The 14,221-nt window shown below is 39.0% G+C and overlaps 1 protein-coding gene across 1 annotated transcript in view; it reads left to right on the top strand.

Moving 5' to 3' along the window:
- The window catches only part of znf292a (zinc finger protein 292a), a 45,594-nt gene extending 38,953 nt beyond the window's left edge, over nt 1–6,641 (top strand). Inside the window, exon 8 of the mRNA XM_059520837.1 lies at nt 6–6,641. Coding sequence (XP_059376820.1) covers nt 6–6,011 — 6,006 coding nt within the window. The 3' untranslated portion in view covers nt 6,012–6,641. The remainder of the gene's footprint in view (nt 1–5) is intronic.
- Nucleotides 6,642–14,221: the final 7,580 nt, after the last annotated feature.

Here is a 14,221-nt window from a genome sequence, read left to right as displayed (position 1 = left end):
CTCAGGTTGAGAAAGATGGACTGTCAGTATGCATCGAAATGTGCATTCAAGCACTAAAAATGGGAGTCAATGATAACGAGGGCTGCAATATCTCCATCTGCAAAACTATCTCTTGTTTGCTGCCTTTAGACTTGGAAGTAAAACAGGCTTGTCAGCTCACTGAGTTCCTGATAAAGCCATCTTTGGATTCTTATTATGATGTCGAGGCTCTTTTTAATGAGCACGACCAAAAGCTTGAGCTGGATGATCCACCAATTCTAAATTCACTACGCTGTGACCTGTTGTTGGCCTTAAAGACTAAGTGGCCTTTCGATCCAGAGTTCTGGGACTGGAAAACCCTAAAACGTCAATGCCTTGCTTTGATGGATCAGGAGGCAGCAGCTATATTGTCTACTGATAAATTTACTGACAGTGAAGACAATGAAGTCCATGACCTTGATGAGAAATATTTCAGACATGTGCATTTTACACATAGTCCTACTTATGAACTTAGTGAGGCTGAAGAAGAAAGAAAAAAGAAAAAAGAAACCAAGAAGATGAGAGAGAGGGGATTTGTTTCTGCTCGATTCCGCAATTGGCAGGCTTATATGCAGTATTGTGTTTTGTGTGATAAAGAGTTCCTTGGACACAGGATTGTGAAGCATGCATTGAAGCATGTCCAAGATGGGATTTTCCGTTGTCCAATATGTGCTGAGACTTTTGAAACTAGGGCAATTTTAGAGCCTCATGTGGCATCACATGTGAAACAGTCATGTAAGGAGCGCCTTGCTGCAATGGGTGTGAGCAAGAAACGTCCCAGTTCTGACACCAAGTTAACACAAGCTAGCAGTACTTCGAGCAGAGCAGAAGAGCACTACAGCAGGGAAGAGCACTACAACAAAACTGCTGCAGAAGTTAGCCAAGGGACAATTTGCAATAATTTGTATGCTTCAAATGATAGTCCCATCACAAATGTGAAAAGTAAAATTAAGTCGTCATCCCCAAAACAGAACAACCCTATTCGTGACGTTAACAACACTAAACTTTGTTCCTGCCCTGTTACTAGCTGTCAGAAAGTTTTTAAGTACTTCAGGAATTTGGTTGCACATGTTAAGGCCCACAAAAATGAGCGGGAAGCAACACATTTCCTGGAAAAACAGAGCCAGAAGGCTTTGTGCCAATATTGTCACCGCCAGTTTGTTAATGTGACCCACCTTAATGATCACTTACAGATGCATTGTGGTGAGAAGCCATATTTTTGCATTCAGCTTGGATGTAACTGCAGCTTTTCCTCTCATGCTGAGCTTCTGATACACAGAAAAGATCATGCTGAATTTAAGGCACAGTGTGCATATCCAAACTGTGAGAGAATATTCAACGAGACATACTTGCTATATGATCATGAAGCACAGCACTACATGTCATTCTCCTGCAAAAGTCATAACTGTGACAAGGTGTTCTACACCCTGTCTGAGCTAAAATTGCATCAGAAAAGACACACAAAGCAGGACCGCTCTGCTATTGATGTTCACTCACCTTCTCAACCGGAATTAACAGCTTCGACTTGTCCTGCCTTTGAGTTGCCTCCAGGCCAAATGACAGAGGTTTCTCAAGAGTCTACCCCAGTAGAAATGAAATGCAAAGTTGAAAACGTAGTAGACACTCATGATTCCACAGAACAACCTAAGCACCTTGTATCAGGAACAGCTCAGTTGACAGCAAGCAAAAATGATTCCCAAACTAATGCTTCTCAGCCTGATGGATCGAAGACATCTCATTGTCTTGGGAGGACAAATCAATCACATCTTGAATCATGCTTTGTAAAACTGCAGCCTATTCCCATCAAGTGCAATGATTCAATATATGTAAATGCTCTAAAGGATGCTGACTGTGAAACTCAAACACTCTTGAAAGACAAGAAATTGTTTTCTTTCCCGCAGAGTCAGCTTGAGCCTTCAACATTGAAGTCATCTACCTTTGTGACAAAAGCCAACAGAGAAGAAGGTCTGACTCATGTGTGTCCATTTGAAACCTGTACACGGAAATACAGCACTTCAAAAAGTTTATCGAGACATGTCAAAAATGTTCATTCAGAGGCCTTTGAGGAGTGGAAGCTGTCAAAGAAGTACAAACGGATTGTGGAAATTGCTGCAAAAAAATCTTCTGAGCACACAACCGCTAGTTCTCAGAAACCAAAAGGGACAAGCCGTTACAAACAAACTGAACATACTGCATTTCTGGACTCTTCTGCTTTTTCCAATCAAAATAGTGTGCACTCTGCAAGTGCAAAGTTTGGCACTCCGCTTGAAAACACTCAAAGTGCAACATCACCAAACCCGACAGGTCTGATGCAGTTACCAATAACTCAGACATGGGAAACACCCTCAATGAAACATTTGGATTCAGTTTTTTCTGTAAATGATCCTTACCACACTACGATTTTATCTGACAACCAACACACAAACCTGTCATACCATTCTGACACAGTCTTAAATTACGCATCTCCCTCTTCTTACGATGAGATCATCCCCCTTTCTGTGAATGCCCACACACCCTCCAGTGTGATGAACGAAGCCTCAAAATATGTGTCAACCTCTCTTAGAGTACTACATGCACTTAACAGCGATCAGACTTGTGACTTGCCACAGGTTGAGTCAAGTGTCAATCCTGGATTCAGTCAAATTGGACAAAACCATCTCAATGATATTTCCGTTAGCACTGGCTTGCTGCAAACAGGATCTTTGTCTGGAGACAATGTCAGCCTATATTTTTCAACTTTGCCTTCCGAGGAAAGTGCTATTTCGGTGCAGCCATTGGCAAATTCAGATGAAGAAATCAGTACTGATATTACTGATGCCGTATTCTCATCAGATATCAAATGTATTTCGAATCTTTTAAACCCTCAATATAAGGAATCGGGAGAAGATTTCTTTGGTGCTGCCCCGCTGACTGATGAGAAAAGTCCAGAAGATTTTTGTAATCATGAACTGTCACAGGAAGGAACTGAAGTAATTGCTTCAGATGACCAAAGCATTTCAGGTTTTGGAGAAACTGGGAAATCCAAAAAAATGAAATCATCTAAGAGAACAAAATGGCCTGCCATAATACAGGATGGGAAAGTTATTTGCTGCAGGTGCTACAGAGAGTTTTCAAGCACAAAGTCACTAGGAGGTCATTTATCAAAACGTTCTCAGTGCAAACCTGTAGATGAAATTGATCTTACTGCTGATTTACCAGTATCATTTCTTGATTTTCTGAATGATCCTGACATTTCAACGGTGCAAATGCCTCTCCCTGCGAATGACATACATGAGCCCAATCACAAATCCTGCATCTATGCACCATTAGAATCAAATATCTTTAATGGGAACTCTTTTACAAGTGTACATGGCACAGACAACCTTCAGAACACTAATATATCCTCTCAAGACCCCTCTGAAATGACTAGAAATTACAATTCCCTCCATCCACCTGTTACAAACACAGGCACAGAAATCAAAACTGAAGTTGAATTCACCCCTGCAAATACTGGTGAAGATGGCAAAATCATAGAAATTGAAAGGGCACTACAGCGTCTTGATTTAGTTGATATACATAGTCAAGACAAATGTGTATCTGAGAGCACTAACCTGCATGATCTAAACTCTGAAGCTGTCACTAGAAATGATCAGTTTAAAAAAAATAAAGACCCTGTTCAAAACGAGCAGAAATGTATTTTAAAGCCCTTTAGATGTAAAGAAGGCTGTGTTTATGGAGCAATGACAAAAGAAGCTTTATTTAAACACCTTAGCCGTGTACATGATTACAGTGAGGAAAGGATAAATGAAATGAAGAAAAACCCTGACAAATTAGCTCCTTACAACTGTCATCTATGTTCCAAGACATTTACCAGAACCACAGGCCTTAAAATTCACTACAAAAATGTCCACCATTTTTCAAAAGAGGAATTGTCTGGCTTGAAAATTGGTCTTGGTTATAGAAAAATCAGAAAATCAACAGAAAATGTGTCAGCAAATGTGCATACCAGTGTCATCATCGACCAGGGAAAAGACTCCCTGCCAGAACAGTCTCAATCCCAAATCAGTACAAATTTGACAGTTACATCTGTTGATTCCAATGTTAAAGGAAAAGCCAGCACCATTACCAAAAGAAAAAATAAATGCCCCACTCAAAACTCTGTTACAGTTGCCAGCACTGACACCTCCAGGACTGTGGAAACATCACAGAAAAATGTAGTAAATCTTGATGGACTTTCAGCTACAAATATAAAACTAGAAAGTCCCTCTCTGACTGAAGAGAATCGTGTCATTGAATTAAACGAGCCAGGTATATTTGCAGTGCAAGAGCTGAGTGGTGGAAGTCCGTATCTCTTTGACACTCTTAATGCTCCAGACAAAAGAACAGAATATGCAACTGCACAATCTAACAGAGAAACTGAGACAAATTCAAATGTGATGGTTGATCTTATAGAAAAAGCTAAAATGCCAGTTGACAATATTGAGTTTTGTGATTCAAGTGACGCACAAATTATGTACCGTCCATACCGATGCGTGCATGAAGGATGTGTGGCTGCCTTTTCAATCCAACAAAATCTTATTCTCCATTACAGGGCTATGCATCAATCAGAATGTGATGACAAAAAGAGGGCTAAAGAAACTAATGGAGTTGTCCAAGTGCAGGAATACAGATGCCAAGTCAAACAATGCTCAAAAGTAGTGTCGAAAGTTACCAGTTTGTTGAAACACTATCTTTTACTCCATAGATGCACATTGGAAAAGGCAAGTGCATTGTTATCCGGTGTTGAGGTAGGCACGTTTCAGTGTGACCAATCAAAATGTTCTGCTCACTTCACGTGTCATTTGAAGTACATTGATCATATAAAAAATGATCACAAAGCAATAAAGGTTTCAGCAGATGGGGACTTTGAGAGCGTGGAACTCACATTCAGATGTCAGTTTGAAGGTTGTGACAGGGTATATACAACCAAGTCAAACCTTCTTCGACACCTTATGAAGAAACATGATGCTACTTTTGAAACTATGAAACAGAAACAAGAAAATAGGTTTGGGGATGATGTTCAAGCAAAAAACTTAAGTGCAGGTTCAAACAATGGAAAAGAGAATATTGCAAATAACAAGATAAAAATGAAGAGGAATAATTCAAAAAAGAAAGAGAACAAGGCCCAGAACCATCAGATGATGGTAGAAAAGCCTGCTCTTAAATCCACAGATGAAGCATCTGCCTTGTGCAATGAAAGACTTGCTTTACAGTATCCGTGCATGATTGAGAGTTGTGATTCAGTAATGAGTGCTGAGCACAATATAATAAAACATTACACCACTCATGGTCTCACAGAACGATATATTGAGGATCAGAGAAGCCAGTTCATATTTTGCAAGAAAAGCAATGAGATGCCCAAAGAAGATGATACCTCAAAAAATGTTGAGGTTGCGGAAACAGTCTTTGATGGAGATCAAACAGAGAATTTAAAGGTCAGTTCTCAAGATGAAGGCCCAGAGCCTGCAACAGAGGTTGTAGTTAATGAAGGATTCGTTTCCACAACCATGCCAGTAATCAAACGGAAAAGGGGTCGTCCACGGAAGTCAGAATGTAGAAACAAAATCAGCGTCGAGAGAAAACAAAGTCTTCGGAACTGCTCTACTGAGCATGTTAAATGTTTGCTGAAAGTCTCAGAATCCATATTGAACTCGTCAAACTCTCAAGGGAACCACGTAGATAATGAAGTTGCACTAAAACTTTATAAGCCTTCAGGGTTTGAGACATCCGTCCTGAAGTTCAGTGAAGACTCTCTATCCAACCCATCAAAACGACAGCGAACACTTCAACCAGTCATCCCAGAGAGAGATCAAATCCAATGCATTGTTAATTTCAGAAATCCACTAAAGATTGAGACTGTTGAGAATGTTAAAATTGTTATGTATGACAACCTATCCCATTCTTCTGAACTTATGCTAAGGCAACTTCAAGATATGCAGCCTATGGTGATCCTGACAAAGGGGCTGCACAGTTGATGGTTAGATATATATTAATCAAGGCCTTGTTCTCAGGACCACATACTGTGTCACATGCAGCTGTCAGGTGCATCCATTTACACTCTTGCATTTATAGTAGTTCCAACACCTTGTTTGTTAATGGATTTTGATTAGTGCTTTAAAAGAAGAATAGAGAAAACTTTTGTACAATATTTAACATTTTGATGTACCATTATAATGTTTGTGTTAAAATACCATTTTGTATTTCTGAAATTGTCTGATAAAAATTAGATGGAAACATTTTTAAAAATGTACACTTTTATGTAGGATGAAAAAGTAACGATATATCCCTGTGGGATTGTATTCTTTTTTCATTTTTGCTGTTGTTGTTGTTTTTGAAAGTATTTATTTTTAGCTTAACGTTAGCGTGTCAATGTACTTGTCTTCCACCTAACATTCAATTTAAGTAAACTGAATGCTCAGTGTAAATTGTGGCATCCACATGAGGTGTTGGATTGTGGTGTTTGCAGTTATGAGGTTCTTTCCACCAGAATTCAAGAATGAGGTGAAATATTTGTGAACATTCAATATAGTACAGAAATGAAGGACAAAGTACAGATTGGGGGGGGGGGGGGGGGTTGGGGGGAATAAAGATATTAAAAGAATTTACAGTTTTTTTTGTGTTTGTATAATTTTACAACAAAAATAATAGCTCTAAGGATGGACTTGGAAGCAACAAACAAGACACAAATCAAACTTAGTGGCAGAATCAGTGAAGAAATATAAATGCAGCTTCTCTGATATCACAAACACTGCTATGGCACATCAGGATTACTGTAGTCTATCTTGAGTACACCTCAACAAGGTCAGTCCCTTCTCAGCGTAGTGGTGGATTGAGGATCCGGTGTTCCATTCTGAAAAGAACAAAATATGGTAAAACATTATAAGGGAATCATTAATGCATTTTAATGTACACTTAATGCCTTCTAAACAATATTATAGTATGTTATATAATCTTATAATACTTACCTATTTGCGCTTATAACTTTTAAGAGTGTGATGATTTATATGGCACACAATAAAAATCATATATATTTAAGCTATAATATGTTTATATATCTTACATCTTATAAGTGGTCTTTAACTACTTAAAGTATAAATCTGGTGGCCCTCAGATGACACTGTCTTTTTGTGAGTGTTGTGTTTTATTTGGTGCCATGTGCTCTCTCCTGTCTATTTTCTGACCCCACCCATCTTGTTACATCATTATTGTTTTAGTTGCCACACCTGTGTCTCCCTCTTAGGTTCCCTATTTATTCTCCTGGTGTCTGTAATCCTGTGCTGATCTGTTGTTTTCCATCATGGTGTTATGTCTGTTTATAGTACAGTTTCTAGTCTGCCTGTTTGTCCCACTCGGGGTTTTTTTTTATTTTTTTAGTTTTGTTTCATTTTTTGTATTAAAAGGATCATTCTGCCTGCATTTGAATCTTCACCTCTTTCGCACCGTAACATTTTTACTCTCAAATTTAAGATCTTTTTAAAGACCTGCAATGACAAAATTAATACCATATGAGCAGGATTAGGGCAATGTCTATAGTACCAAATTAAACTGTAAAAAGCATAATTTACAGTTCTGATTCAAGTTTTCACAAAATTATAAACTTCACATTTCAGTCTTTAAACCATTGTCAAGAAAATGGATGAGTAAAAAATATATTAATTTAAACAATTATCAATAAATTATTATATTAAATACATTAGGGGTGTGCGATATTCACAATATATATCGCTATTCTGGGATTTCATCTATAACTATAAGCAGACTATAATTTGCTGTGTGTGTTATTGTGCTGGTATCTTAAGGACTACCGTGGACAGCTGACTCCTGAATTTTTTTGATATTCTTCATATTCTCTGTGGTAAGTTCACAGCAGTAATAGAAATTATAAATTTTCATCCCATTTTTATGGGCAATTTTACCTTTAAGCCATTTTTTCTACAGGTGTGTCCCATCTGTTGTCAAATTCTTGTATTTGGGTTGTTACCAAGAAAATTTAATCGGTATCAACTAAATGTATCTTTTCAATGCAGAGGAAACACAGAAGCTGCATTAGAAGTGTCTAGATGCATTTACACACTCTTTAATGCAGCTTAAGGACATTAAATACTTTAACCTGTGTTTACAAATGTATAAATAATGTTTGGATATTTTAAATATAAAACATTGAAAACTGATGTTTGAAACTATTTTAAAAATGAAAAGGTACATTAAATGTGAAATTAAAACTGCCAGTTAGCGGCAGCAAGTTGTTGTTAATAAGTGAGTCATTGCGTTTGAACCGAATCATTTAAACGGTTGATTCATTAAAAAAAAAAAAAAAAAAACTGTGTCATGTTACTCAGAGACACAAAACAGCAGCAGTGTTTGAAAATATTTTTTTGTTGGACAAATAGAGCAAAAACAGGAAATATAGTGTCTAAAACGTAAGTCTCTTAACTATGTTTGTTTATGTAAGTGTTGTATAAAATCGTACCCATTTGGTAAATTAGCCAGTAAGAAATAATAACTTTTAAGTAGCGTCCGGTGCCATTTCGCCATTTTTCGACAAAAAAAAAAACTGTGGATAAAATTAAGGAACATTACAAATATTTAAAATAAATCCATACCTTTCACCTTGGATGCTCTCATTTCCCAAGCTTCCCTTACTCTAAGGCTAATAAATGTATTTCACAATCTGGGTCATTATTTAATACAAAACCACACAATGTTTCAACTGTATCTCTGTCAATCTCTGATATTTAGTTAAAATGAGTGCTGTCTGTCACTGTCTTTAAGCAGTCATGTGAATTACTATGACTAGTATGACTAGTATGGAAGCAGATTAGTCTCAAATATAATTCACGCAAAAAACACGATTCACACATGCGTAGACAATTTCACATGCATGAAACCTAATTCACGTACACACAAAAAAAATTCACGTGCGTGAAACAAAAATATATTCACAAAAAGCAATTCACATGCGCAAAATAAAATTATATATTTATAAAATACATTTCACAAATGCAAAAAACAATTTGTAGATATACAACTGTGCACAAAAACCTTTGAATGTTTAAAATGTACGAGTGTCTGAATGTACAAATCGTTATTTTACTACGAATCCACTCGGATTTGTGTGTGTGTGTGTGTTTTTGAGACTTTCCTGGCAGAGCTCTCTTCCCACGTGGGTCTGTCGTACTCTTTAGCCAATCAGATGCGAGCTTACCATTCAACCAATCATATCATAAACCACTGAGAGTGCATTCAAGGAGCACGATTCTGCGCACCTTTTGCGCAATATGGATTAATTAGAACGGAAAGTAAGCCTTTACATCAGTAATCCAGCATGGCGAATGAAGAACGGGAAGCACTGGTAAGAGTTTAGTTTATTTCATAAAAGTCTGAGTTTACACATTTTATCGTTTACACATTCAATCAAGACAGTTTTTCTAGTTAGAAAACTAGTTAGAAAAAATACAGTTGTAACAGGACAGTTACAGTAGGATAATTATAAATTAAACTGCAATCAGGATAGTAAAAAGAAAGACCTGTAAAGACAAAAGTAACATTTTGAGAGTTGTGAAATTATAATTCTAAATAATCTTGTTTTATAAATTGATGTCTGTTAGGTCAGTGTGTACTTTCTTACAGTAATACATTTTAAAACATTTAGCCTAGTCATTGTTAACCACTACATTAAAGCAATGTAGTTCGATCAAGATAAACAATATCAGATATTTAGAAACGTTGTTTAATTTGTAAATATATTGTCTGTACATTGAAATGCATCTTTCTCTTCTTATAATTTAGGAATATCTAAAGCAGTATATTCTTCAGCGACTTCATGATCGTTTAGTTCAGGGATTCCCAAAGTGTGGTGCAGGAAAAAATGTAATGGCGGTCTGTTTTTTTTTTTTAATGGGATTTTTCCATACAATAAAAAAACATGAACAGTAAACATTTCCTTTGTAATCGCTTTTATTTTAAATAAAAAAAAACTATAATTTATTAGTTTTCGATGGAAACGTAGAAGATGCTGTCTTCTATGCACTGTTCTTCTTTTATGTGCTGCAGGCTAATATGCGTGCCAACTCGTTTAATTCATTCCATAATATATATTATAAATATGCTTAACTGGCTGAAATCAGAGAAACTGTCAAGTCGGACATCTTATGGTAAAGTTGTTAGTCAGGAGGAGAGGGGCCAAGAGAGAGTGAGGATTTGGAGGCAACAGAGACGAAGAGAATAGAGAAAGAAAATGAGCAAATAAAAAATCTTGAGGAAATCTCTCTCTCGCTGCAGGCTGAGCCACTTTTGCGCTGCACTCGAAAAGTTCCAGATGCATCCTCTTTCATTTTATTTTATGTTTGAGCCTATGCTCTTTGCAACTTAATTATGTTGTGGATCGTGTAGGCTAATTTTATTGTTGCTCTCGAAAAGTTTCAGATTGATCCTTGTTTTTATTTATTTTATATATTTCGGAGCTTATTCTCTTTAATGTTGTGGATCGTTTGTAACTTCATTGCAATTTAATTCAATGTACTGTCGTTCTAATTTCCATAACCGTTATGTTATAGTGCAGCGGTTCCCAAACTTTTTTTCCTGTGCACCCCCTTCTATGTCCCAACTGGGTTGGCGTACCCCCATCCCCACTTAAAAAAAACGCAACAAAGCTGTCTTTTATCGCCATATAAAGAGTCATGAACAAAGAACATCAACAAAGTTTCAATAACAAAGCTATGGACAAGCTTCCACTTTTAAGAGGACGAGTGACAGACACAGGCTAAGTAACAGAAAGCACGGTTAGCCTATTTTCAGCCGCGTAAAAGAAACAATAGGCTAGGCCTATTAAATGACCATGGAGCTATAGCAGCAGTAGCATCTCAACCCGCTGCCCGTCACGAATTCAAATGCGTCCCACCATGCTGAACACAATTTTTTTTTTTCAGTTTTACAATTATTATTATTTTTTACATTAATTTAAACATTTACTTAAGAAATATAAGCTATAGCCTAATGTTTTTTTATGTTAAATTATTTTGTGTTTCATATATTATTTTCAGACATGAGCAGACCTACTCATATAACATTACTCATTTAACGAACACATACAAGTGCCCACTTTGGCAGAATTCAATCAACAGCCATTAGTTCGGTAAAATTGAGCATCATAATGGACAAATTTGTTTTTAAGGGAGAAAAAAAAGAAATGTGAAAAATGCCAGCGAATGAACACGTAGAAAAAATAATAGTCGCAGTATCAGTAGTGAAGGAGAGTGCTGGATTTTCGGTTCGCCCCGCAACTTACTTGAAGAAGTTCAGGCAAATGGGAACACCATATATTACATAGCAATCATCCTTAATTGAACAAATGTGGCAAAACATCTCTGGAGAGAACCTTATATTATTAAATTCGAATGTGCTTTCCATATTTGGATCAACATAGGCTACATTTTTGAATGCACATTTTCTGCAATGTCGCGTCAAGTCATGCTCCCGTGCGCGTCTTACAGACTGCATCTTAAGCCATATGTTAAACTTTCCGCGTCCGCGGGGAGTCCGTTATGGACCGCTAGGTAGGCGTGACGTAATCATCGTCATGGGAGAGTGTGTGCGGAGGCTCTGAGAGGACGAACGCGTACCTCCCATTTTTTATGACTGCGCGGACAGGTGCGCGTGGTCAGTAGGCTTCAAAAGCACAATTGCACATGTGGAGGCAGTGTGAAGAAGCCCATTGCTACTCGAACCTGTGCAATCCGCTTGCACTTGGACTTGGACCATAGTGCGGCCCAGTGTAAAAAAAGGTTGAGAACCACTATAACATAACAGTTATGGAAATTAGAACGACAGTACATTGAATTCAATTGCAATGAAGTTACAAACGATCCACATCATTAAAGAGAATAAGCTCCGAAATATATAAAATAAATAAAAACAAGGATCAATCTGAAACTTTTCAAGTGCGACAATAGAATTAGCCTACACATGATCCACAACATAATTAAGTTGCAAAGAGCATAGGCTCAAACATAAAATAAAATGAAAGAGGATGCATCTGGAACTTTTCGAGTGCAGCGCAAAAGTCGCTCAGCCTGCAGCGAGAGAGAGATTTCCACAAGATTTTTTATTTGCTCATTTTCTTTCTCTATTCTCTTCGTCTCTGTTGCCTCCAAATCCTCACTCTCTCTTGGCCCCTCTCCTCCTGACTAACAACTTTATCATAAGATGTCCGACTTGACAGTTTCTCTGATTTGTGTTGGTGGAGCCTTTCTCTGTTTGTCCTTGCGGTGTTGCCGCTTTGCATCTGCGGCACGGCGAGTTCTGTTTCGTGGTGTGCTGCTCCTTCCTGCACTGCTTTTCTCCATTAGTCCCTGTTAAACGCGAGATTCTCCCAGTCGCCGGACGTGATGTTAAACCTTTTCAGGCTGGTCTTGATATTGTCCTTAAAGCGTTTATTTGGCCCACCACGGGCTCGCTGTCCTTCTTTTAGCTGGGAGTACAGGATCTGCTTAGGGAGACGGTTGTTGGGCATGCGGATGACATGTCCTGTCCATCGGAGTTGGAGCTGCATTATGGTGGTAGTGATGCTGGGCATATTCGTTTCCTCCAGAATACTGGAGTTTGTACGTCTGTCTTCCCAGTTGATCCTCAGGATTTTTCTTAAGGCTCTTTGATGGAATCGTTCCAGTGCTCTCAGGTGTCTGCTGTAGGTGGTCCAGGATTCCGCTCCGTACAGCAGAGTTGGGAGAATCGTAGCTCTGTAAACCAGGACCTTGGTTTGAGTCCTCAGGTCTCGGTCATCAAAGACTCTTGTCCTGAGTTTGGCATAGGCTCCGCTGGCACAGCTTAGGCGATGGTTAACTTCACAGTCTATATCAGCTTTGGAAGAGAGAATGCTGCCAAGGTAGGGGAAGTGGTCCACGCTTTTCAGAGTGGTGTTACCCACTTTGATGATAGGCTGGAGTGATGGCTGGTTGGGTGGTGGTTGATACAGAACCTGAGTTTTCTTGATGTTCAAGACCAAACCCAGGGCTCTGTATGCCTTGGCAAAGGCATTTAGAATGCCCTGGAGGTCTTCAGGAGAGTGTGCTGTAATGGCGTTATCATCGGCGTATTGCAGCTCTATGATGGTGGCATTTCTGACTTTGCTCTTGGCTTTGAACCTGTTAAGGTTGAAGAGCCTGCCGTCAGTCCTGTAAAGGATTGGGATCCCCTGTGGCAACTCTTGGCCAGTAAGGTGGAGCATGGCTGCAATGAAGATGGCAAATAGGGTAGGTGCAATGATACATCCCTGTTTGACCCCAGTTTCTACGGTAAATGGCTCAGATTCAGAGCCACTATTGAGCACTGTGGCTGACATGCCATCATGCAGTAGAAGGCGGTTGACGAGGACACGAGCAAGGACTTTGCCTGTTGTTGATAAGAGCGAGATGCCCCTGTAGTTTCCACATTCAGCCCTATCCCCTTTCTTGAATATGGTAACAATTTGGGCATCCCGGAGCTCTGAGGGGAGCTCTTCCCTTTCCCAGACCTTGATAAGTAGATGGTGGATATGGTGCCAGAGCCTTGGTCCTCCTTCCTTTAAGATCTCCGCGGGGATCCCATCAGGACCAGTGGCCTTGTTGTTCCTGAGATTCCTGATGGCATTGTGAACCTCAGTTAGGGTAGGAGGTTCCCCCATGTCTTCTCTGATGGGACTCTGTGGGATATGGTCGGCGATGTCTGGTTTGGCTGAGCTGTCACGGTTCAGAAGTTCTTGAAAGTGCTCCTTCCAACGTGCGTTGATGGAGTCATTGTCTTTTAAAAGAGTCTGTCCATCTTTTGGGCGCAGGGGATTTAAGCCACGGTGGCTAGGGCCATAGACAGCCTTAGTGGCACTAAAAAAGCCTCTGGTGTTACCTGAATCTGCCAGTCTCTGGAGTTCTAGAGACTTTTCTGTCCACCATTTGTTCTTGAGCTCCCTCGTTAATCTCTGAACATCAGACTTGGCTCTGGAGTGTGCTGCCCTTTTGGCCTCACATGTTAAGTCATTTTGCCACTCTCGGAAGGCTTTTCGTTTTCTGTAGATAAGTTGTTCTATCTCTGTGTCATTTTCATCAAACCAGTCCTGATGTTTTCTGGACTGATACCCAAGGGTGGATTTGCATGAGTCATGGATGGTGGATTTGAGAAGGCCCCAGTGCTCTTCAATGTTATCAGGATATTC

Source organism: Carassius carassius, chromosome 32, assembly GCF_963082965.1.
Source record: "Carassius carassius chromosome 32, fCarCar2.1, whole genome shotgun sequence".
In the NCBI taxonomy this organism is placed as follows: domain Eukaryota; kingdom Metazoa; phylum Chordata; class Actinopteri; order Cypriniformes; family Cyprinidae; genus Carassius; species Carassius carassius.
Note: the sequence above shows the minus strand (reverse complement) of the source record. Positions and strands in the feature narration are given on the sequence as shown.